This window comes from Phocoena sinus, chromosome 16, assembly GCF_008692025.1.
Source record: "Phocoena sinus isolate mPhoSin1 chromosome 16, mPhoSin1.pri, whole genome shotgun sequence".
In the NCBI taxonomy this organism is placed as follows: Eukaryota; Metazoa; Chordata; class Mammalia; order Artiodactyla; family Phocoenidae; genus Phocoena; species Phocoena sinus.
In genome coordinates this window covers 21,045,967-21,070,797 of record NC_045778.1, presented here as the reverse complement: position 1 = coordinate 21,070,797, position 24,831 = coordinate 21,045,967, and the positions used below count along the sequence as shown (strand labels likewise).

Genomic DNA, 24,831 nt, shown 5'->3' with positions numbered 1-24,831 from the left:
AATATTCATGAAAAACCTACAGCTAAGCATCATATTTAATAGTGAAATATTGAATGCTTTCCCCCTAAGATCAGTAGAAGGCAAGGATGCCCAGTGTCAGAACTTCTATTTAACCAGTGAACTTAAGAAAGTGAAATAAAAAGCATAAAGATCAGAAAGGAAGAAGTAAAACTGCCTCTATTTGTAGATGACATGATTATTTATATAGAAAGTCTTAATGAATCTACAAAACAACTACTGGCAGAGTCTCAGGATATGAGGTAAATTTTATCTATCTTATTTTTTTGGCCGCACCATGCGCCATGTGGGATCTTAGTTCCCTGACTAGGGATCAAACCTGTGCCCCCTGCATTGGAGGCGTGGCATCTTAACCACTGGACCACCAGGAAAGTCCTAAGGTAAACTTTAAGGATTGTATTTTTATATAATAGCAGGAAGCAATTAAAAAACAATTTCATTTAAAATAGCATCAAAAAATATACTTAGGGGCTTCCCTGGTGGCGCAGTGGTTGAGGGTCCGCCTGCCGATGCAGGGGACGCGGGTTCGTGCCCCGGTCCGGGAGGATCCCGCATGCCGCGGAGCGGCTGGACCCGTGGGCCGTGGCCGCTGGGCCTGCGCGTCCGGGGCCTGTGCTCCGCAGCGGAGAGGCCACAACGGTGAGAGGCCCGCCTACCGCAAAAAAAAAAAAAAAAAAAAAAAAAAATAAATATACTTAGGGGCTTCCCTGGTGGCGCAGTGGTTGAGAGTCCGCCTGCCGATGCAGGGGACGCGGGTTCGTGCCCCGGTCCGGGAAGATCCCACATGCCGCGGAGTGGCTGGGCCCGTGAGCCATGGCTGCTGAGCCTGCGTGTCCGGAGCCTGTGCTCCGCAACGCGAGAGGCCACAGCAGTGAAAGGCCCGCATACCGCAAAAAAAAAAAAAAAAAAAAAAAAATATATATATATATATATATATATATATATATACACTTAGGGCTTCCCTGGTGCTGCAGTGGTTAAGAATCCGCCTGCCAATGCAGGGGACACAGGTTCGAGCCCTAGTCCGGGAAGATCCCACATGCCACGGAGCAACTAACCTGTCTGCCACAACTACTGAGCCTGTGCGCTAGAGCCTGTGAGCCACAACTACTGAAGCCCGCGTGCCTAGAGCCTGTGCTCCACAACAAGAGAAGCCACCACGATGAGAAGCCCGTGCACCACAACGAAGACCCAACACAGCCCAAAAAAAAGTAAATAAAATAAATAAATTTTTAAAAAACTTATAAAAAATATATATATACTTAAATTTAACAAAATATATGCAATAGCTTTACACTGACAATTACAAAATGTTGCTGAGAGACATTAAAGAAAATCTATATGAATGGAGAGATAAACCAGGTTAATGTATTAGAAGTCTCTATATTTTAAAGAAATCAATACTTCTCAAATTGATTTTTAGGTCTAATGTAATCTCAATCATAATTTCAACAGGCTCTTTGTAGAAATTCACAACCTGATTCTAAAATTTATATAGAAATGTGAAGGACCTAGAATACTCAAAGCAATCTTTAAAAAGAACAAAGACGTACAGCACCTGTCTGTATGACTTACTATAAAGCTGTAGTAATCATGACAATGTGATACTGGCATAAGGAGTCACAAACATCAAAAGAACAGAATAGGGGCTTCCCTGGTGGCTCAGTGGTTGAGAGTCCACTTGCCGATGCAGGGGACACGGGTTCGTGCCCCGGTCCGGGAAGATCCCACATGCCGCGGAGCGGCTGGGCCCGTGAGCCATGGCCGCTGAGCCTGCGCGTCCGGAGCCTGTGCTCCGCAACGGGAGAGGCCACAACAGTGAGAGGCCCGTGAACCGCAAAAAAAAAAACCCAAAAAAGACAACAACAAAAAAACAGAATAGAGAGCCAAAATGGACCTATACTTATATAGCCATTTGATTTTTTTAACAAGGTGCCAAAGCAATACCATGGGGGAAGGGTAGTCTTTTGTGCAGGTGCTACTGGAAAAACTGGATATGCACATGGTTGGGGGAACGGGGAGGGGGGAACACGACTCATTCTCTACCTCATACCACACACAAAAATTAATTTTAGATGGATCATAAACCTAAATGAAAAATAAAACAATAAACTTCAAGAAGAAAACAAAGGAGAATATCTCTACTTCCTAGGGGTTGGCAAGGATTCCACAGGTCACAGAAAGCGAAAAGCATAGAAGAAAAATGGATAAATTAGACTTCATAAATATTACAATTTACTCATATCTAAAGATCTTGTTACCGAACCAAACTTGGGTCTGCTCACCACTGCAGTAAAGCTACTGACACTGGGTTGTGGTGAAGGAAAGTGCAGCATTTACTATAAGGCGCCAGTACAAGAAGGATGGAGGGCTCATGCTCTAAAAACCCCAAACTCCCGAAGGGTTTCAGCAAAGTTTTTTTTTTTTTTACATCTTTATTGAAGTATAATTGCTTTACAATTGTGTGTTAGTTTCTGCTTTATAACAAAGTGAATCAGTTATACATATACATATGTTCCCATATCTCTTCCCTCTTGGGTCTCCCTGCCTCGCCAGGTGAGGGGGTGGGGTCGCAAGGTATGTGATCAGCTTGTGAGGTAACAGGGTGTGTCACAGGGGTTAACATCATCAGTCAGGCTCCCTCAGGCCTGGGGGCTATGTGTTCATGATCATCAAGTAGTTAGTACCTTCCAGGGAGTTCCCTGGTGGTCTAGTGGTTAGGATGCCCGGCTTTCCCTACTGTGGCCCAGGTTCAATCCCTGGTCGGGGAACTGAGATCCCACAAGCTGCATGGTGTGGCCAAAAAAAAAACCAAACATCTTCCATTTGGTGGGAGGTTTTCACATCTATAGAACTACTCAGGAAATGTGTATCAGATACTATTATCTAGGGACTTCAGAGAGGAGCTAAAGCAGAGGATTTGGGGAAGGCCCATAGGGTCCTGCTGGGTTACAATCTTGTTAAGAAAATGAATAGGCAAGCGACAGATGGGGAGAAAATACTCACAAAACCTATCTGACAAGTCTTTTATTAAGAATTATATAAAGGATTCCTGGGGAATTCCCTGTGGTCCAGTGGTTAGGACTTTGAGCCCTCACTGCCGAGATCCTGAGTTCAATCCCTGGTCGGGGACCTAAGATCCCACGCTATTTGGCACAGCCAAAAAAGAAAAAAAAATTTTTTTGTAACTCAATAATAAAAGGACAATGCAGTTAAGAAAAAAATGGGCAAAGGATTTTTAAAAAAGATTTATTATTATTATTTTAAAATTTATTTTATTTATTTATTTTTGGCTGCGTTAGGTCTTTGTTGCTGTGCTCGGGCTTTCTGTAGTTGCTGCGAGCAGGGGCTACTGTTCATTGCGGTGCGCGGGCTTCTCATCGTGGTGGCTTCTCCTCTTGCGGAGCATGGGCTCCAGGCGCGTGGGCTTCAGCAGTTGTGGCTCACGGGCTGTAGAGCGCAGGCTCAGTAGTTGTGGCGCACGGGCTTAGTTGCTCTGCGGCATGTGGGATCTTCCCGGACCAGTGCTCGAATCTGTGTCCCCTGCATTGGCAGGTGGATTCTCAACCACTGTGCCACCAGGGAAGCCCTATTTATTATTTATTTATTTGATTTATTTTTGGCTGTGTCGGGTCTTAGTTGCGGCATGCAGGATCTTCGTGGAGGTACGCGGGATCTTTCCTTGTGGCACGTGAACTCTTCGTTGTGGTGCTCTGGCTTCTCTTTAGTTGTGGCGTGTGGGTTTTCTCTCTCTAGTTGTGGCGTGGGCTCCAGGGCGCGTGGGCTCTGTAGTTTGCGGCACGTGGGCTCTAGTTGAGGTGCGCGAGCTCAGTAGTTGCAGCTCGTGGGCTTAGTTGCCCTGCGGCATGTGGGATCTTAGTTCCCTAACCGGGAATCAAACCCGCATCCCCTGCATTGCAAGGCGGATTCTTCACCACTGGACCACCAGGGAAGTCCCTGGGCAAAGGATCTGAACAGACATTTACAAAGGAGGATATACAAATGACTGAGCTCATGATAAAATAATTTCATTAGTGATGGGGATGTGCAAATTAAGACTGAAAAGACTGATAGCATCAAATATTGTCAAGTATATGCAGAAACTGGAATTCTGAAACATCGTCAGCGATAGTGTAAAATGTTACAACCACTTGCATAAAGGTCTGGCAGTTTCTTATGTTAAACCTAAATATAAACCTACCCATGGCCCAGAAATATCACACCAAGGTATTTACTCAAGAGAAACAGAAGCACACATCCATGAAAAAATGTATACAAGAATATTTGTAGCCACTTTATTCAAGATAGCAAAATACCGTAAATAATCTAGGTGTTTGTCAGCTGGAGACTGACCAAGTAGATTACTATTCAGCAATAAAAAGGAACAAACTGCTGGTTTATGTAACAAAATGGATGAATCTCAAAAACATTATACTGAGTAAAAGAAGCCAGATACAAAATAGTACATACCATGTGATTTTCATTATATGAAGTTGTAGAATAGACAAATCAGATCTCTGGTGAAAAAAAATCAGTTTAGTGGTTGGGTTTCCAGTAGGGATGGATGTGGGAATTGCGTAGGAAGGGGTATGAGAGAACTTTCTGGAGGTGATGATAACATTCTGTATCTTAATAAGTATTGGTGTCAAACACATTTGTAAAAATTCATCAAATGGTACACACAAGATTTGTGCATTTCATTTTATGTAAATTCTACAAGTCACATATGAAATTTACATAAAACATTTAAAGTACCACAGACAAAATATTGAACTCTAGCTAATGATGTGCATGCTAAAGTGTTCAGGGGTGAAATGCACTGATGTCTGCTATTTTGAAATGCATTTAAAAAGAAAAACTTGAATTCATGGATGGATAGAGGGATGGATAGATAGATATACATTGTGATAATGAATGATAACATTTGCTAAAGATAGCAAATGTTAATTGTAAAATTTAAGTGATAGGTATATGGTGTTCATGATATAATGCCTTTTTTTTTTTTTTTTTTTTGTGGTACGCGGCCCTCTCACTGTTGTGGCCTCTCCTGTTGCGGAGCACAGGCTCCGGACGTGCAGGCTCAGCGGCCATGGCTCACGGGCCCAGCCGCTCCGCGGCATGTGGGATCTTCCCGGACCGGGGCATGAACCCACGTCCCCTGCATCGGCAGGCGGACTCTCAACCACTGCGCCACCAGGGAAGCCCCATGATATAATTCTTTTAACTTTTCTGTACATTTGAAAGTTTTTATGATAAAATATTAGGAAAGGGAAAAGAATAAATTGCAGGGAGACAAGAATGGAAGCACAAGTGAGAGATAATGATTAGGTAGTGACAGTGGAAATGGAAAGGAATGAAGAGATTTAAGATAGTTTTAGAGGCAGAATATATGGGTCTGCCTATGGATTGGATGTGGGTAGTAACAGAAAGGAATCAAGGATGATTTCTGGGTTTCTGGCCTTATCTGCTGGGTGGTTAGTGCTATTACTGAGAAGAATAATAGGTTTGTTGGGGAAATATAAAGTTCTATTTTAGGGAATTCCCTGGAAGTCCAGTGTTTAGGCCTCTGCACTTCCACTGCAGGAGGCCTGGGTTTGGGGAACTAAGATCCCTGCAAGCCTCGCGGCCAAAAAAAAAAATTAATTTTCCATTTTGGCCATGTTAAAGAAGTTTCCCCCTTCCCTCCAAGTGTAGATGTCAAGCAGGCAGTTGGACTCTTGAATTTGGAGGAAAAGCTTTGCCTGTAAATATGAATTTGAGAATTGGCAGGATAGAGATGGTATTTAAAGCGATGACAATGGGGCTTCCCTGGTGGCGCAGTGGTGGAGAATTCGCCTGCCAGTGCAGGGGACATGGGTTCGAGCCCTGGTCCGGGAAGATCCCACATGCTGAGGAGCAACTAAGCCCGTGCGCCACAACTACTGAGCCTGCGCTCTAGAGTCCGTGAGCCACAACTACTGAGCTCACACGCCTAGAGACCGTGCTCTGCAACCGGAGAAGCCACTGCAATAGAAGCCCGTGCACCGCAACAAAGAGTAGCCCCTGCTCACCACAACTAGAGAAAGCCCGCGCACAGCAACGAAGACCCAACACAGCCAAAATTAAATAAGTTTATAAAAATAAATAAAGCCATGAAAATGGTTGAAATAGCCTAGGGAGCTAGTAGACAAATAAAAATTTCAGAACTGAATTCTGAGGACTTTCAACGTTTAGAGATTGGGCAGAAAAATGAAGAGACAGTAAAGGAGATTGAGGAGGGCCTGCGATGTTGGGGGAAAACCAGTTGATTGTGGCATCACAGGTACAAAATCTGTAACTACTACAGGCAAGGATTTTCCATTCTTGTTTTTCCAGGAAGTTGATCATAACTTCTTCATAATTTTATATGAATAAACATGAATGTGAAAGATAACTTTTGATAAAGATTATTTTAAGTTGGGTGAAACCCTTAAGTGATTTTACACATTTCTGTATTTTAAAAAATATTTATTTATTTTGCCTGCTCCGGGTCTTAGTTGCCACATGCGGGATCTTCCTTGCTGCATGTTTAGTTGCGGCAGTGAATAGGAGTTGAAATTGGATATAGCCTTGAAAAAAATTCTTTAAAGAAGTTTTCCTCAGGAGGGTGGCCAAGAGAGTAAAGGTTCCATCAAGGTAACATCATTTCAAGATGAGAGATACTGGGACGCATTACAAGCCAGGGAGCGATCCAATAATGAGGGCCAGATTGAGGATAGTAGAGAATGAGGGAATAACAGAAGAAGTAATGCCCTTGAGAATGTAAGAGGCCTTGGGATCCCAAGTAGAAGTAGAGGGGGATTGCCCATTGATAGGAGGAACGCTCTGTCCACTGCTGAAAAAAGTGGAAAGAGGTTATAAAATGGGGAGGAGATATTAGTGGTTTTGTAGATTTAGTCATGGCATGATGAGGAAGTTCTTTTCTGACAGCGTCCATTTTCTCAGTTGAGCCAGAAAAAAAGGAGGAGAGGTTGTTTTCCAAAGAGTGAAAAATGACGTAAGCTAACAAGGGACGTCTTGGTCTGGGCAACTGCAGTTTTGTTCATACTAAGTGCGTGTGTCGGACATGGGTCGGCGTGTCGAGAGAGAGGGAGGGAGGGGAAGGGGGAGGGGGAGAGACAGAGACAGAAACAGAGGAGCCGGAGCATTTAGTCTGGGCTAGATTACGAAGACTCCCTGTTTTCCAAACTCTAAGGCAAAGGAGCAAAAGCGCCTCACGCGCAGAGCGCCGGAGGGACTGCCCGCGCAGGTCACTTGGGACCTCGGCTGGTCGGCGCATGCGCGCGGCGCCATGCGGCTTCGCGCTAGTTTTCCCCCGGTGTGTTGCTCCGGGTTCCCCTGAATTCACCTGGCGGCAGTTTGAGGTCTCTGCGTTCGGGATGGAGCAGGTGGACGAACTGAAGCTGTTAATGGAGAAGAGTTTCGGAGATAACGCTGCGCAGCCGGCGGAGCTGTGAGCGGAGCGGGGGGAGGGTCTGGGAACAAAGCGGGAGATTTGAAAAGAAGGGAGCGGGAGAGGCCGCACCCGCGCCTCCGCGGACCAGGGCTGGGGCAGAGTAACCAGGCTCAAGGGACGCCCGACGAGCCTCCGGAACTGGGGTCTGTTCCCTAAGGTTCTCTTTGGGGCCAAGCCCGGGACAGGGCTTGAATACTCTCCCTCACCCAGCAGTTCATTCTTAATCTTGATATCACCACTTTCCTGAATTTGGGGAGTCCTAGCCACCTTAAATATCTTCATAAAACGAAATTGCAACTGCTAGACGCTTTTCTTCATGTTTTATTGGAGAAAGTTATCCCGGGGAGGAATCTGTACCCTCAGAGCGCCTTAAATGGTCGGGGAAATTGACCCGCAAGCGTAGTGTAGAATTGTCAGTAGTAATGATATTGAGGCTAATTATTGTTGACGGAGCTTTGCGCTTTGAGTTGAGATCAGCACTACCTTTTGCGAGATCCTTAAAGCGTCCCAGCTGACCTTGGGAAGTTCATGGCCTGAGGCTATGTGGGTAGGTGAATGAGGAATATAACCTAGGTGGGTTACAAAGGTTGGGTGACAAAGGCAGTTTTAGGGTAAAGTTTTAGGGTAATAACTGGAGAGATAATGACTTTGGACTGTCACTGATAAAGACTGCAGTCAAACTGGAAAGATTTAAGAGGGACTTAATGTTTTCTAGAGGAGAGATTATTTTGCAGTTTTCAGGCGGCTAGGATCAGTGGATAAAAGAATTGTGAAATCGACTTGCCCATTATAAATAAGAAATTTCTGAGTTACTCTATGAAGGAATGGTTAAGGTGACAGGTATTAATCTTGCTTTCTCTACAAAGCATAGGCTAGTTGATCCCCAATGAGGTTTTATAGAATGATTTCCTGCATTAAATAGTAGGTTGGACTAGGTGATTTCTAAGTACTCTCCTAATTGAAAGATTAATATAATAATGAAGCTCACAGTAGGACTTCCAGCAAACCACCCACACTATATTTTTCCATAACAAACATCTTTTATTTACAAAAAGATAGTGTCCTAGACATTTCCTTTCACTTGTACTTTGGGAAGGTTTGCACCAGCGGTAGGAATTTGTGTCTAATATTTTTCAATTTACCATTCGTCCTCATAATCATAGATGTCCCAAAGAGCTCCTCATAGAGCTTATATTTGGAAAAATATGTTTTAAGTGGCACTGCTTCTGAGAAGTTTTTATAATAGGAATTCTGCTATGCCCTTGCTCTCTCTCTCTTTACCTCTTTTAGCCAATGTTCTTGTGATAAGCTTACCGGAAGAAACAAACCTAGAAAACTAGAAGGTTGGTTTGTAGATAAAAGAGATTGGATGACTTCTTATTTCATGCTTGTGCTACAGTAGTTTTGTATGTGTATGCTTTAGATTTCAGAAGAAGGTGGAAGCTTCCTTTTCTAAAGCAGTTCTGAGCCGAGGAATGGATAACCGGTACCTGGTATTAGCAGTCAATATTGTACAGAATGAAGAAGGAAACCATGAAAAGCACCTAATCATCACTGCTTCGCAGTCGCTAGAATGTAAAGAACTGTGTATCCTTAGGAATGACTGGTAATTTTTGTGTGACTTTGGGCGTTCATCTGGCAGAGTCTTAAGGGTGCCATGTTACAAACTATCACATGGGCTTGTGTGGCTGTTGCAATAATTTAATTGTTAATAAAGAGAGTAGATATGAACCTGAATTAATTTTGCATAAGGATTGTGCCTATTACACTAGCATCTCAAGTCCCTTATTCCAAAACTTGTCTTTTATTGTCATTTGAAAATCAAGTACAAGGGGATTTATTAAATCACTACTTCCTATTTCCCAGTGCTTTCTGGGACTGCAGCTTAAACCTCATTTAGTTCTAAGAGGAAAACTAATCACAGCATAAGAACATCCTTAGGGCTTCCCTGGTGGCACAGTGGTTGAGGGTCTGCCTGCCGATGCAGGGGACACAGGTTCGTGCCCCAGTCCGGGAAGATCCCACATGCCGTGGAGCGGCTGGGCACGTGAGCCATGGCCACTGAACCTGCGCGTCCGGAGCCTGTGCTCCGCAACGGGAGAGGCCACAACAGTGAGAGGCCTGTGTACCGCAAAGAACATCCTTAGACTTTAGCTGTTGCTTCTCAAGCAGTGTGTGGTATGTGAGGGGTGAAGGGGAGATGTAGAGAAGGTGGAGGTCTAACTTTGTCTAGGCTGCAAGTTGGATGGTTTGAACTCGATAAATATGATTTTGTTCTTGGTACATTGTGTTCGGCGTCATGCCTCAAGGCTTATAGAAGCTGTAGGTATAAGTCTTAAGAATGAGAGAACTATTATTAGAACAACCTCATCCATAATTGAAGCTATACACTGTTAACAATTTGATAGCTTTTGCAGTAGATAATGCAAGACCCAGAAATTTAGAAATACTTATTTCTTTACATAAGATATCCAGTTATTTGTTTTTTAAAAATATTTATTTATTTGGCTGCGCCGGGTCTTAGTTGTGGCACGCAGGATGTTCATTGCTGTGTGCGGGCTCTTAGTTGCGGTATGCAGGATCTAGTTCCCTGACCAGGAATCGAACCCGGGCCCCCTGCATTGGGAGCACGGAGTCTTAACCACTGGTCCACCAGGGAAGTCCCTCCAGTTATTTTTGAAGCCTCCTTAATATGTTTAAATGTAGGAATCTAAACTATGTATACTTTAATTTTGCTTTATTTTTAGGTGCTCTGTACCAGTAGAGCCAGGGGACATCATTCATTTAGAGGGAGACTGCATATCCAATACTTGGATAATAGATGAAGATTTTGGATATTTGATTCTGTATCCAGACATGCTGATTTCTGGGACAAGCATAGCCAGTAGTATTCGATGCATGAGAAGAGCTGTCCTGAGTGAAACATTTAAGGTGAACAGTATTAACAGTCAGTGTTTCCACAGGGTCTTAAGAATTCACAGAGCACTATTACACTCTTACTTAATCCTCCCAACAATCCTGTGAAGTAGATGGTATTAATCAGCTGCATTTTACTGCTTGGGAAAATCAGGAAATTTAGTGACTTGCCCAGAGTTACTGTAGCTAGTAAGTGGCAGTGTTGGGATTCAAGGCCAGGTGCCCTAAGATCCTTTGAATCTTATTCAACATTTTGTCAAATAATTAATTCTAATAATAATATAAATTTCAGTGATAAAAATTTTAATTTAATATATCTGGACATTTCCAAACTTGGCTTCATGTGATTCCCGGTGAACTAAAAGTAAATGTGAGAGTCTCTTTTAAAAACATTATTATGGAAAGTTTCAAACATATGCAAAGAGATGATTATAATAAACTCCCATGTACCCATTTTGCTGTTCCCAGACATTGTATTATTTTGCAACTAAATGAAGGCTGAGGATTTAAAAATATATATAAACACAGTATCTTTATCATACACAATAAAATGAACAGTAATTCCTTAAATTAATCTAATAGTTGTATCTCTAATGTCTTTTATCAAATTTTTTTTTATTCAGTTCGTTTCTTAGCATCAATATCCAAACAATATTATGTTTGGTTGATATGTCTCATAGTTTCTTTTAATCTAAATTCTGCCTTACACCCACTCCCTTTGTTTCAATGCCATTTCTTTTTTATTTTTTGGTTGCACTGCACGGCTTATGTGATCTTAGTTCTCTGACAAGGGATTGAACCCAGGCCCTCAGCAGTGAGAGCACGGAGTCCTAACCACTGGACCGCCAGGGAATTCCCAATGCCATTTATTTTTGAAGAACGTGAGTTTTCTTTGTTAAGTTTCCTCTTCCTCCCAGGGTATTCTTTTAATTATACAATTAGTCTCTATGTCTGTAGAAAACCAAAAAATACAGCTAAGGGCTTCCCTGGTGGCGCAGTGATTAGGAATCTGCCTGCCAACGCAGGGGACAGGGGTCTAGAGCCCGTGCTCCACAACAAGAGAAGCCTGCTCACCACAATGAAGAGTAACCCCCTCTCACTGCAACTAGAGAAATCCCGTGCATAGCAATGAAGACCCAATGCAGCCAAAAAAAAAAAAAAAAAAAAGCAGCTAAGAAAGAGGAATAAAAGAAGGAAAAATACCCAAGTAGATTTTCTAATCGTCTTAGTTATCACTTATTTATAGTTTTTTTTTAAAATCAGCTTTTTTCTTCAATTGTGGGGATGCTATTAACTTCTCTTTTAACCACATATTATAAAGCAGACCTGAATATTAATATTTTAAAAACCTTATTTTGAAATAATTTTAGACTCACATAGAACTTACAAAAATAGTACAGAGAGTTCCCTGTAAATTAATTTTTAAAATTCCTGATGGGTGTCTTGTGGACTTTTTCTTTTTTTTTTTTTGATAGTTTAAAGGGGATGGTCCAGGCTAATAAAAGAGTTAATTGAAAACTACTGTTTCTTTTTGAGTGGCGAGAGTTTGTCAAAAATCTCTGCTGGGGACTTCCCTGGTGGCACAGTGGTTAAGAATCCACCTGCCAATGCAAGGAACACGGGTTCGAGCCCTGGTCCGAGCGGATCCCACATGCTGCGGAGCAACTAAGCCTGTGCGTCACAGCTACTGAGCCTGCGCTCTAGAACCCGTGAGCCACAGCTTCTGAAGCCTGTGCACCTGGAGCCCGTGCTCTGCAACAAGAGAAGCCTCTGCAATGAGGAGCGCATGTACCACAACGAAGAGTAGCCCCCGCTCGCCTCAACTAGAGAAAGCCCACGCGCAGCAACGAAGACCCGACACAGCCAAAAATAAATAAATTAATTAAAAAAAATAAATTTGAAAAAAAAAAATCTCTGCTGTAGAGAATTCCCTGGCGGTCCAGTGGTTAGGACTCAGTGCTTTAACTGCTGGGGCCTGGGTTCAGTCCCTGGTTGGGGAACTAAGATCCCACAGGTGTGTGGGGCAGCCAAAAAAAAAAAGAAAATCTCTGCTGTAAGTTTGTTTCATGTTTGAGTATTTTACTCACATGACTTTATGATCTATGCGGTTATTGACTTTTCTATGTGGGTTCATTATAAAGTGAAATTAGAGATGAATATGTTAAATATTTGAGACCACATTGAACTTTTTCATATAAGTTATTTTAATTTTTTTCAAAATGGAAATATACTGATTTGAAAATAATAACTTGTAAAATAATTCAGGTAATTCTAAATTGAAGAAAGTGAAAGTCACCTATAATTTCACTCACCAGAAAAAAAAATTGTTTCATATTTTGGCATTTGTCTCACCAGTGTACTTTGGTTATGGTGGTTCAATAGGTTAGGTAATAAATGTGCGATCACATCTGTTGATATGTTGTGAAATAAGATATTTGTATGATTTTTGGTTTTTTTTTGGTAGAGCTCTGATCCAGCCACACGCCAAATGCTGATTGGTACCGTTCTCCATGAAGTATTTCAAAAAGCAATAAGTGATAGTTTTGCCCCAGGAAAGCTACAAGAACTTGCTTTTCAAACTGTTCAAGAAATAAGGCATCTGAAGGAAATGTAAGTAGTTACGAGAGGAACTATAGATACAGTTTTGTTATATAACTTCTTTCCTAGCATCTATAAGGTATTTGGCTATTAGACTGTTAAATATAAATCAGTATAATACTAGAATGCAGATTTCAGGGCTGTAGTATCCCACTGCAATTCTGCGAAGAGCTTCTGAAATTGCAGAACAGGAATTCTTTGGCTAAAAATACCTAAATATTCTCTATATGCATAATAGATTCCACAGCTGCACTCAGAGAGTGTGAACTTTTTGTTCTAGAAACAGTGTGACATCCTGAAAATTGTATGGGGTTGGGAGTCAGATGAACCTCCTTTCAAACTCTAGCTTTGCCAATTTTATGATTGAACTAGTTACTGAAAGATTCTGGAAAGGGTGATAATACCTGTTTTGCAGACTTTTTGTGACAATGGAAATAATGTATGTAAACCCACAAATGGCTAGTCATTGGCGTTTTATGAGTGGCTACCTGCAGAGGGATCGGCATAGTCTCTATTTCTTTCTTGACTCCTACTGCAGTCCATCTTTTTTTCACAGAAATTTTTTTATTAGTGGTGATTTTGCTTTCCAGACTAGTTGATACAAACCTACTTTTCCCAGATAGAATTCTACATTTCACTGTGTAAATGAGAAAAATGTGTTCCATAATTCTACACTTATTTACTAATGATATACAATCTATTGTCTTAAAAACATTTTAGAACACTGCCCTATGTCAGGCACTGTGTTAAGTGCTTTTTAGCTATCTTATATAATCTGATAGCAACCTGTTATAAAGGAAGAAATGGAAGCACAGAGAAGTTGTCACTTGGTTACAACCACACACAGCATGGCATTCAGAATATGAATAGGTATAATAAAGTTTTTGCTTAAGAGTTCTACTTATTGCTTTAGTTGCCACTTTGGTTTTCAAATTAAAAAAATTTTTTGTCACACCCTAACCAGGATCTGTTGTGTATTGTATGGATCATTGCCCTGAAACAAAACACATCAAAACTTAGTGCCTTAAAATGACAAACATCTAACCTGTTATCTCATAGTTTTTGTCAGTCAGGAATTTGGAAGTAGTTCAGCTGGGTGGCTCAGGCTCAGGGTCTCCCATGTGAGCTGCATCTGAAGGCATGACCGGGCAGGAGCATCTGCTTCCGTGATGACTCACTCACATGTCTGTTGTGGCGAGGACTCATTTCCTAGCTGGCTGTTGGCAGGAGGCCTCAGTTTCTTGCCACATGGGCTTCTCTAGGGGGCTGGCTGATGTGTCCTGGGACACAGTTTGCTTTCTTCAGATTGAAGGGTCCAAGAAAGAGAGCAGGAAGCCACAGTGCCTTTTATAACCTAGTCTCTGATTGCTGCGATGTCACTTCTGCTTTTTTTATTCATTAAGTACTCATTACTAAGTCTAGCTCTCCCTTAACGGTAGGGGAATTAGGTGCCATCTTTTGAAGGGGGTGTCAAAGAATTTGTGGACATATTTTAAACCACCACAGGTATTCAGGTATCAGGTAACCTGATCAGTCCAGAACCCAACGTGAATATAAGTATGAAAGAAAACAAGGATTTTGAGCAGCCTTCCTCAGAATTCATGTCCTTGTATTAAACCTTGTGCATGTTACGTAATGGAATGTCTCTTATGCCCTCAGCATCTGTTATTTTTCATTAATATCTAACAGTCTTATCTGGTTTCTAAGATGCGGGAGAAAGGTACCTTCATAGTCATTAGGAAAGCTGATAGCTTCATTACTGTATAGGAAAGGAGAAACTTTTTTTTTTTTTTTTTGCGGTACCTGGGCCTCTCACCGCTGCCGGGCCTCTTCCGTCGCGGAGCACAGGGCCACAGCCCATGGGCCCAGCCGCTCGGCGGCACGCGGGATCCTCCCGGACCGGGGCACGAACCCGCGCCCCCTGCATCGGCAGGCGGACTCCCAACCACTGCGCCACCAGGGAAGCCCAGGAAAGGAGAAACTTTTAAAAAATATAAGAACTATGAAGATCAGAATTTTGTTTTTTTTTGGTTTTGTTTTTTTTGGCCGCACAGTGCAGCTTAAGGAAACTTAGTTCCCTGACCAGGGATCGAACCCATGCCCCCTGCAGTGGAAGCACAGAGTCTTAACCACTGGACCACCAGGGAAGTCCCTTTAATTAATATTTATTGGAGTATAGTTGCTTTACAGTGTTGTGTCAGGAATGTATTCTTAGCAGATCCTTGGGTATCACTGAATTATATATATATGTTTTTTGAAGTATTAGTTTCTGGTGTATAGCAAAGTGATTCAGTTATTTATACATATACATACATATATATTATTATTATTATTTTTTTTTTTTGCGGTATGTGGGCCTCTCACTGTTGTGGCCTCTCCCATTGCGGAGCACAGGCTCCGGACGCGCAGGCTCAGTGGCCATGGCTCACGGGCCCAGCCGCTCTGCAGCATGTGGGATCTTCCCGGACTGGGACACGAACCCGTGTCCCCTGCATTGACAGGTGGACTCTCAACCACTGCGCCACCAGGGAAGCCCCCATATATATTCTTTTTTTTTTTTAAAATTAATTAAATAATTAATTTTTATTTTTGGCTGCGTTGGGTCTTCCTTGCTGCACGTGGGCTTTCTCTAGTTGTAGCGAGCGGGGGCTCTAGGCACGCAGGCTTCAGTAGTTGTGGCACATGGGCTCAGTAGTTGTGGCTCGCGGGCTCTAGAGTACAGGCTCAGTAGTTGTGGCACACGGGCTTAGTTGCTCTGTGGCATGTGGGATCTTCCCAGACCAGGGCTGGAACCTGTGTCCCCTGCATTGGCAGACAGATTCTTAACCACTGAGCCACCAGGGATGTCCCTATATATTCTTTTTCATATTCTTTTCCATTATGGTTTATTACAGGATATTGAATAGAGTTCCCTGTGCTGTACAGTAGGACCTTGTTTATCTATTTTATATATAGTAGTTTGTATCTGCTAAATCCAAACTTCTAATTTATCCCCGCCCCCCCTGCTCCCCCTTCCCCTTTGGTAGTCATAAGTTTGTTTTCTATGTTTGTGAGTCTCTGTTTTCTAAATAAGTTCATTTCTATCATATTTAGATTACACATATAAGTGATATCGTATGATAGTTGTCTTTCTCTGACTTCACTTAGTATGGTAATCTCTCTCCACCCATTTTGCTGCATTATTATTTTTTTTATCATTATATCCTAAGTCATTAAGGGGAAATATGTTTCATTTCAGTTATGAAAATACTAATTCTCTCATGAATCTTGCCCAACCCTGTTCAAAGGATACTTTTTAAAATTCCCAGAGCCTAAAAATAACAGATCCAAAGTTCTTTCCTGCCCTCTCTCATAGGCCCTTCTACTTTATTACAGATCTTAGAACAGATTTTTGCCTGTTCATGCTCTGTCCTCTCATCATATCTATAAAAGTCTAGGCTTGAAGATGCCAAACCTTAAGTATCTCTATAGTCTCAGGAAAGAACAGGTGGTTACATGTCATTTTGCGGTGATTTGGCTCGAAATTAAAAAGGCAGAATTCAAATGCAGAAGACTTTAAATAACCAGTGTGGACTGGTTTGGAAACTTAGAAGAGTCCTGGTCTGTAAAAAGTAAAACACTAGGAAGAATCTGCCTAAGGAGATGGTGACAGTGAAGAATGGTTCCAGGATGGTTTGCGAAGGTTATTTACGAAAAAGATTACCCAGTTGTGCAGGTTTTTTTTTTTAATAGTAAATTATTATTTCTAAATAGGTTATAAATTCACATACAGCATGTGTTGTTGTAATAATACAAGAGGGTATACAATGATAGTAAGTCCTTTCTACCCCTGCATCCCTGGTCAGTCACTACCTAGCTCCAGAGGCAACTTCTCTTATCAGTTTCTTGTATGTCCTTCCACAGAGATTTCAAATATTTACATGTGATTGTGTGTGTGATTATTTATGTTTATATATTATTTGTTATATAAATGGTAGCATACCATACACATTATTGTATATAAATATTAAATCTTGGGAGTTCCCTGGTGGTCCAGTGGTTAGGATTCAGTGCTTTCACTGCTATGGACTCGGGTTCAATCCCTGGTCAATGAATTAAGATTCTACAAGTCGGGCAGCGTGGCCAAAAAAAAAAAAAACTTGGTGATTATTCCATATTAGTACTGATTGAGCTATCTCATTTTTAATTAAGAATGGCAAAATGGGGCTTCCCTGGTGGCGCAGTGGTTGGGAGTCCGCCTGCCGATGCAGGGGACACGGGTTCGTATCCCGGTCCGGGAGGATCCCACATGCCGCGGAGCGGCTGGGCCCGTGAGCCATGGCCGCTGAGCCTGCGCGTCCGGAGCCTGTGCTCCACGACGGTGAGAGGCCCATATACCGCAAAAAAAAAAAAAAAAAAAAAAAAAAAAAAGAATGGCAAAATGTTTCATTGTATGGATGTACAGTAATTTATTTAAGAGTCCCTGGCATTTCAGTCTTTGCTTTTATTAGCAACACTATAATAAATACCTTTGTACATTTTAATTTTAATAGCTGTGCAGGCATATATCTGGGCTCAATACTTAGAAGTGGAATTGTTGGACCAGAGGATGTTTACATTTAAACATTTAAAAAATATTTTTTAAAAAAATTTTTATTGAAGCATTGTTGATTTACAGTGTTGTATTATTTTCTGCTGTACAGCAGAGTGACTCAGTTATACATATATATATATATTTATATCCTTTTCCATTATGGTTTATCACAGGATATCGAATATATGGTTTATCACAGTTGGACCTTGTTGTTTATCCTTTTTTTTTTTTTTTTTTTTTTTTTTTGCGGTACGCGGGCCTCTCACTATTGTGGCCTCTCCCGTTGTGGAGCACAGGCTCCGGATGCGCAGGCTCAGCAGCCATGGCTCACGGGCCCAGCCGCTCGGCGGCATGTGGGATCTTCCCGGACTGGAGCACGAATCCGTGTCCCCTGCATCGGCAGGTGGACTCTCAACCACTGCGCCACCAGGGAAGCCCTGTTTATCCATTTTATAAGAGCTTACGTCAACCTCCCACTTCATCCTTCCCCCAACCCACTCCCCTTGGCAACCACAAGTCTATTCTCTATGTCTGTGAGTTTGTTTCTGTTTTGTAGATAGGTTCATTTATGTCATGATTTAGATTCCACATATAAGCGATATCATATGGCATTTTTCTTTCTCGTTCTCATTTACCTCTCTTAGAATGATAATCTCTAGTTGCATCCATGTTGCCGCAAATGGCATTATTTCATTCTTTTTTATGGCTGAGTAGTATTCCATTGTATATATGTACCACGTCTTTATCCATTCATCTGTCGATGGACATTTAGGTTGTTTTCATGTCTTGGCTATTGTGAGTAGTGCTGCTATGAACATAGGGGTGTATCTTTTTGTTAACAAATCTTTTTATTTGAAAATAATTTTAAATTTAGAGAAAAGTTGCAAGAGTATTACAAAGAACATCCATACACTGTTTACTCAGTTTTACCTGCTGTGTGTGTTTTTCTAAACTGCTTGAGATTAAGCTGTATATGTGTTATTTTGACCTTTAAATACTTAAATGTGTATTTCCTGAGAATAAGGATTTTCTCTTATGTAACCACAGAACAGTTATCAACTTCAGGAAATTTAACATTGTTATAATACTTGTGTCTGATCTACTGTGTACATTTCAGTTTTGTCCAGTAATGTTCTTCATAGCATTTTTTTCCCTCCAGGACAGGATCCAGTCTGGGTACATTTAAAGTTTTGATATATATTGTCAAATTGCTCTATGTAGACATTGTTCTGTTTCTTTCTTCCATTCATTGTTTTCCAGTTTTGTTGAGATATCATTGACATATAACATTGTATTAGTTTAAGGTATACAACTTAATGATTTAATATGTGTGTATATTGCAGAATTCATTTTGCATTTCTATAGGCAATATATGGGTCCTTGTCTCCCCCACGTCCTCACCTATATCATCTTTCATCCACTCTAAGTTTCCCAGATTTCAAACAGCCTTTTTCAGACAAACACCCTTTGCCTTATGTGGACTGATTGTGTTTCTGTAGGTCATTCGGGGCACTTTGGTGTCAGTAATTGCTCCCTGGTTTGAGATTCTTCAGCTTTGCCTTCAACCTGAAGTTGCTTTTGTGGTCAGGACAAGCAATCTTGGCAGAGCTAGGATTGCTAATTTTGTCTTCCCTGCTGAACTGGCTCTCCTAGAGGACTGGTAGGGCTCTGCTTTCTTAATTCTGGTAAGCAGAGGTAGGTACCTAGGAAAGTAGGAGCTTATTAAATTTGGTATTAGAAATGTTACAGAGTTATTATATGGTAAATTTGTAGCATTCTGGAGTCTCAGATTTTGATGACATATTCACATATGTCATATTCAATATGCTATTGAATATTGTGCTATCTTCAGGAGAGAAAAATGGTAAGTTGTGTTTTTTGAAAGGAGTTTGCAGATTGTTGGAGGCTATACCAGTACTCAGGTGAACTCAGGCCTGCAGGGAGAAAATTATGGCAGTAAATTATTAAAACACAGTGTAGAAGGGAGCATAGGGGTTAAGAACTTAGGTTCCCAAGCTAGAGCTGTGTGTCCTTTGGAAGTAACTTCTGAGCTTCAGTTTCCTTAGTTCTAAAGTGGGGTGACAATAATAGTATCTCATAGAGATATAATGAGGGTTGAAAGTGTTCATGTGAAGCACCTAGAATAGTACCTGGCCTAGAGTCAGCATTATATGAGTATTCACTGTTATTATCTTCATACCTTATTGAGTTCTTATCATAAGCCAAGTATTAATACTTTACATAGGCTGTTTTACTTAATTGTCAAACTGTGTGGTAGTTATCAACTCACCTTACAGATGAGGAAACTGAGGCTCAGTTAACAGTGAATCGCCCAAAGTTACACATCTAATAAAGAGTTAGGATTCAAACCTAGGTGTGATCTGACAGAAACACGTGTGCTCTTAACACCCCAGAGTAGTTATTAAGATTGTGATGCTTAAACATGCAGAATGAGCTGGGAGAACCATCCTGGGAAGGGGACAGCAGGTTTCAAAACTTTTGGGTCTCAGGACCATGTTACACTAAAAAAATTATTGAGGACCCTGAGGAGCTTTTGTTTATGTGGGTTATATCTATAGATAGTTACTGTACTAGAGATAAAAACTGAGACAATTTTAAAATGTTTATTGGTTAATATGAAAATAACAATAACAATCCATTCCATGTTAATATAAATAACAGTCTAATGAAAAATAACTGTTTCTGAAAAAAAGTAATGAGACAAGTGGCATTATTTTACATTTTTGCAGATGTTTTAATTTTATGACTTAATACATATTGACACCTGTATATATAAAATAGATAACTAATAAGGACCTACTATACAGCACAGTGAACTCTCCTCAATACTCTGTAATGGCCTATATGGGAAAAGAATATAGAAAGAGTGGATATATGTATATGTATAACTGATTCACTTTGCTGTATACCTGAAACTAACACAACATTGTAAATCAACTGTACTCCAATTAAAAAAAAAAAGACATTTGGTTTCTTATATCTGCTTCTTCATTCTCTATATTGCTATATTGTATGTGTGTATGTGGACTTAGAAATCTGCACTGTGTACTCATGAGAAAACAAGAGCAAAAAAGACAAATAATGTTGTAGTATTATTATGACATAGTTTTGACCTTGTGGGCACCCTGAAAAACTGAGACTAGATTCTGGTAGTCTTTGCTGACTTCTGACTTAACGAAGTTAACATTCCTATAAATTGTCCTTTGATTCGGTAAGGCTGATGTGACTTTTCTGTTCTGACAGTCTTTTTTCCTCTTTTACTTTTCTACTTTCCATTGCTGGGTTTCAGGAGCAACATCTTCTACGGTTTCTTTTTTATCCCAAAAGTGTAACTGGGACCTATTAGACCTGAGATGATAGGAGTTGGAGCAGATCTGAAATTTGATGTCATGTCACTGTTATTTGGATTTTTCTTGTGTGGTAAAATACACATAGCATTAAAAATCACAATCTTAACCACTTTTAAGGGTACAGTTAAGTGACATTAAGTACATTGACATTGTTGTGCAAACATTACCATCATCCACCTCCAGAACTTTTTTCATCTTCCCAGACTGAAACTTTATATCCATTAAACAACTCCCCGCTTCCCTCAGTCCCTGGTAGTCACCATTCTTTCTGTCTCTATGAATTTGACTATTCTAGGTACCTCACGTAAGCGGTCATGCAGTATTTGTCCTTTTGTTGTTGGCTTATTTAGTCTAATGTCCTCATGGTTCATCTATGTTGTAGCATGTATCAGAATTTCCTTCCTTTCCAAGGCTGAATAATATTCCATTGTATATACCAAATTTTATTTATCCATTCATTAGTTGATGGGCACTTGGGTTGCTTATTTGAATGTTTTGTTCCTTGTTTACTTTTTTCATATTTAATATCTCTTACTTTGGTAGGTACCGCCTAAATCTGAATCAAGATGAAGTAAAACAAGAAGTAGAGGAGTATCTTCCTTCATTTTCTAAATGGGCTGGAGATTTCATGCATAAACATACTTCAACTGACTTCCCTCAGATGCAGCTGTCTCTGTAAGAAACCCATTTTGTTTATATGGTGTTCATATCTTTAGACCAGGATCTTATTCAAGATGTTGAATTAAAGCTTTTTAGAGGTCAAGTTATGACAACTAGCCTTTTTGTTTGCTTACTTTATAAGTTACAGTCCTGAGTATAATTCTTGGACAAAAAAAATAATCTAGTGAATAGAAAATTCTATTTTCACTACAATAAAATTTATAATTTTGGGGTGTAGGTATAGTTTTTTAATAAAATCTTCAGTTTATAAATATTTGGGAGGGCTGTCCTAATTTCATATATATTTCTCTATGTTACTATCATATATGGACTGTCTCATGTGTTGATTACCATGGATTTGTGCTGTATGTTTATTTATTTTTAATATATTTATTTATTTATTTTTGGCTGTGTTGGGTCTTCGTTGCTGTGCATGGGCTTTCTCTAGTTGCAGTGAGCGGGGACTTCTCATTGTCGTGGCTTCTCTTGTTGCAGAGCATGGGCTCTAGGCACGCAGGCTTCAGTAGTTGTGGCATGTGGGCTCAGTAGTTGTGGCGCACAGGCTTAGTTGCTCCGCGGCATATGGGATCTTCCAGGGCCAGGGCTTGAACTCGTGTCCCCAGCATTGGCAGGTAGATTCTTAACCACTGCGCCACCAGGGAAGCCCTGTGCTGTATGTTTAAATAGTGTGTTTAGGCATTCAATGCTGTTTGGCATTTGGTTTGTTTTTTACCTTTTTTCCCCTTAAAGTAGCATTGATACAAATTTGTAGGTCATCCTTTTTCTCCCCCATTATTTGCCCATTCAGCAAATATTTATTAAGTGCCTAATATGTGCCAAGTAATGTTCTAGGTGCAGCAGCAAAAAAAAAAAAAGCAACTGACTTTATGGTGCTTCTGTACTACTGAACAAGTAACAGCAGGGTGCCAGATTGTGATAAGTGCAGTGTAGAACAACAGGGAGTATAAGAAAGAGGAGTTGGAGGGACATATTATTTCCCAAGAGTGGTCATGAAAGGCCTCTGTATATAAGGTGACATTGAGCAGGAGCCTGGAGGAAGTGAAGGAGGGAGCCATGCAGCTGTTTCCAGGAAGAGCACTCCAGGTAAAAGCCCTGTGGCTAACGCACTCCTGCCGTGGCTGGAGCAGAGTGAGGTGGAACAGGGGAAGCAGCTGTCCTGGGGCCTCATAAGCCTTACAGGATATTGGCTGCCATTCTGAGTCCATGACCACATGTAATCTGGCTACCATGGGAAGCCACTGCAGGGTGTGTACAGAGGGTTTTGATCTGATTTCTTTCTTTTTTAAACAGACAACATTTTATTTTTCTTTAAGTAGTCATAGCTTCCTTTTATATCAATATTCTTATCTTTTTCTCAATATTCTCAATATTTTATCTTGTGACATTTTGTGATCTGAACTTGTTTTAAGATTTGTGAATCAGAAATCTTGGGAACAGTCAGGTCTTTGCGCCAGTGTGTTTTCTCAAGTTCAAAGGACATACTGAACCTGGATGTGAATCCCAGTTTTGCCACAGTTTATCTGTGCAACTTTAGTCAAGTTCCTTATTCTCTCTGTGCTACTTTCTATATTGATCTGATTTAATTTTTTTTTCTTTGATCTGATTTACTTTTGAATCGACTTTTAAGACTATGTTATACGATAAGGGCAGAGGTAGAGACACCAATTTGGAGGTTCTTGCAGGAATCCAGGCAAGAGTTGGTGGTGGCTTAGACCAGAGTGAGGGTTGTGGAAGTGATGAGAATTAGTTGGATTACAGTCAGATTTTCAACGTAGAGCTGATAGGTTTTGGTGCAGGGTGTGAGGGGAAAAAAAGTCAGTGGTGATTCCAGGGGAGAAAATGTGATGAGAATGGAGTCAAGAGAGAATGGTAGAGGAGGATTTGGAGTCAGGGGATGTAGACTACTGTATTGACAGGTTGTTCTATGAAAGGGTATGTAGAAATGGAGTTGCTTATGTGGGGTTAAGAGAGCTTTGTTGTTGTTTTGAAGATGGGAGGTATAATATGTTTATATGCCAGTGAGAAGAATTCCATAGAGACGGTAACATTAACACTTAAAAGAGATGGGAGGAGTCTTAGAGCTGTGTCATTGAGTAAAAGAGAGGGATTAGAGTACACGAGTGGAGGGGTGGACCTTACGGGGACAGTTATTTCTGTGCATTAAAACCTCATAACTGGACTACTTCATCCAAGGTACTTGGAAAATTTACAACCTTTTGCATATTGCTAGAATTCTTTGAGAATTTTTTAAGTCATTTTAGAAAGTTGCTAGCAACGTTTAAATGTCCTGTGTCTGCCGGTAAGATTTTATTTATCTTATTATTATAATTATTTATAATTGAGTATATTCATAGAGTATATTCATAGAGTTGTACAACCATCACCACAATCAGTTTGCCAATAGGACTCTGATATATCTATTTTTAAAATACTTAGTGGTTGTGCTCGTTGTGGCAGCACATACAGTAAAATTGGAACGATACAGAGAAGATTAGCATGGCCCCTACACAAAGATGACACACAAATTCGTGAAGCATTCCATATTTTAAAAAGAATACATATATATCTATAACTATATCACTTTGCTGTACACCTGAAACTTACACAACACTGTAAATCAACTATACTTCAATAAAAAAAAACTTAGTGGTTAAAAAAACCAAAGCTTATCTTGCTGTTAGAATTGGGTTTATTTATCATATTCTTTACTTCTGTTGTGGTCATAAATTTACCACCAGGTCCTTACCCTAAAAAAATGCTAGAGTAAATTGGTTAAAGTTTCTCGTAGTGTTTTTTAAATAAATTTATAAATGCTTTGTTCTTTGTTATTTCTTTGGAGCAGATTGCTATGTCTGGTATAGGGGGTGGATCTTGGTGCATTAGTTGTCACTTTGGTAATCTGCTAACTGTTTATTAAGTAGTCATTCTTTTCCTGGTTCCTTGCTTTGTTTTATAGTATTTCTGTCATTCTGGTCTCTTGATTTTCTGTAATAATAACAAACTTAATTTTGTTTTCCATTGTTCCTAATTATTTCTTTCTTTTTTTTTAACATTTTGCTTAGCAATATTCTTTATATATATATATATTTTTAGTTAATTTATTTGTTTTTGGCTGTGTTGGGTCTTTGTTCTTGAGTGCAGGCTTTCTCTAGTTGTGGTGAGCAGGGGCTACTCTTCATTGCGGCACGTGGGCTTCTCAT

The 24,831-nt window shown here is 40.5% G+C and overlaps 1 protein-coding gene and 1 non-coding gene across 2 annotated transcripts in view; both read left to right on the top strand.

Moving 5' to 3' along the window:
* Positions 1 to 7,357: 7,357 nt before the first annotated feature.
* DNA2 (DNA replication helicase/nuclease 2) overlaps positions 7,358 to 24,831 on the top strand; it is a 47,212-nt gene continuing 29,738 nt past the window's right edge. The window contains exons 1-5 of the mRNA XM_032608803.1: positions 7,358 to 7,489; positions 8,916 to 9,098; positions 10,240 to 10,423; positions 12,873 to 13,018; positions 21,494 to 21,625. Of these exons, the coding sequence (XP_032464694.1) occupies positions 7,416 to 7,489; positions 8,916 to 9,098; positions 10,240 to 10,423; positions 12,873 to 13,018; positions 21,494 to 21,625 (719 nt within the window). The 5' untranslated portion in view covers positions 7,358 to 7,415. The remainder of the gene's footprint in view (positions 7,490 to 8,915; positions 9,099 to 10,239; positions 10,424 to 12,872; positions 13,019 to 21,493; positions 21,626 to 24,831) is intronic.
* On the top strand, positions 24,073 to 24,179 carry LOC116742086. Its single transcript, XR_004346357.1, has one exon. It is a non-coding gene; the product is annotated as a U6 spliceosomal RNA (small nuclear RNA).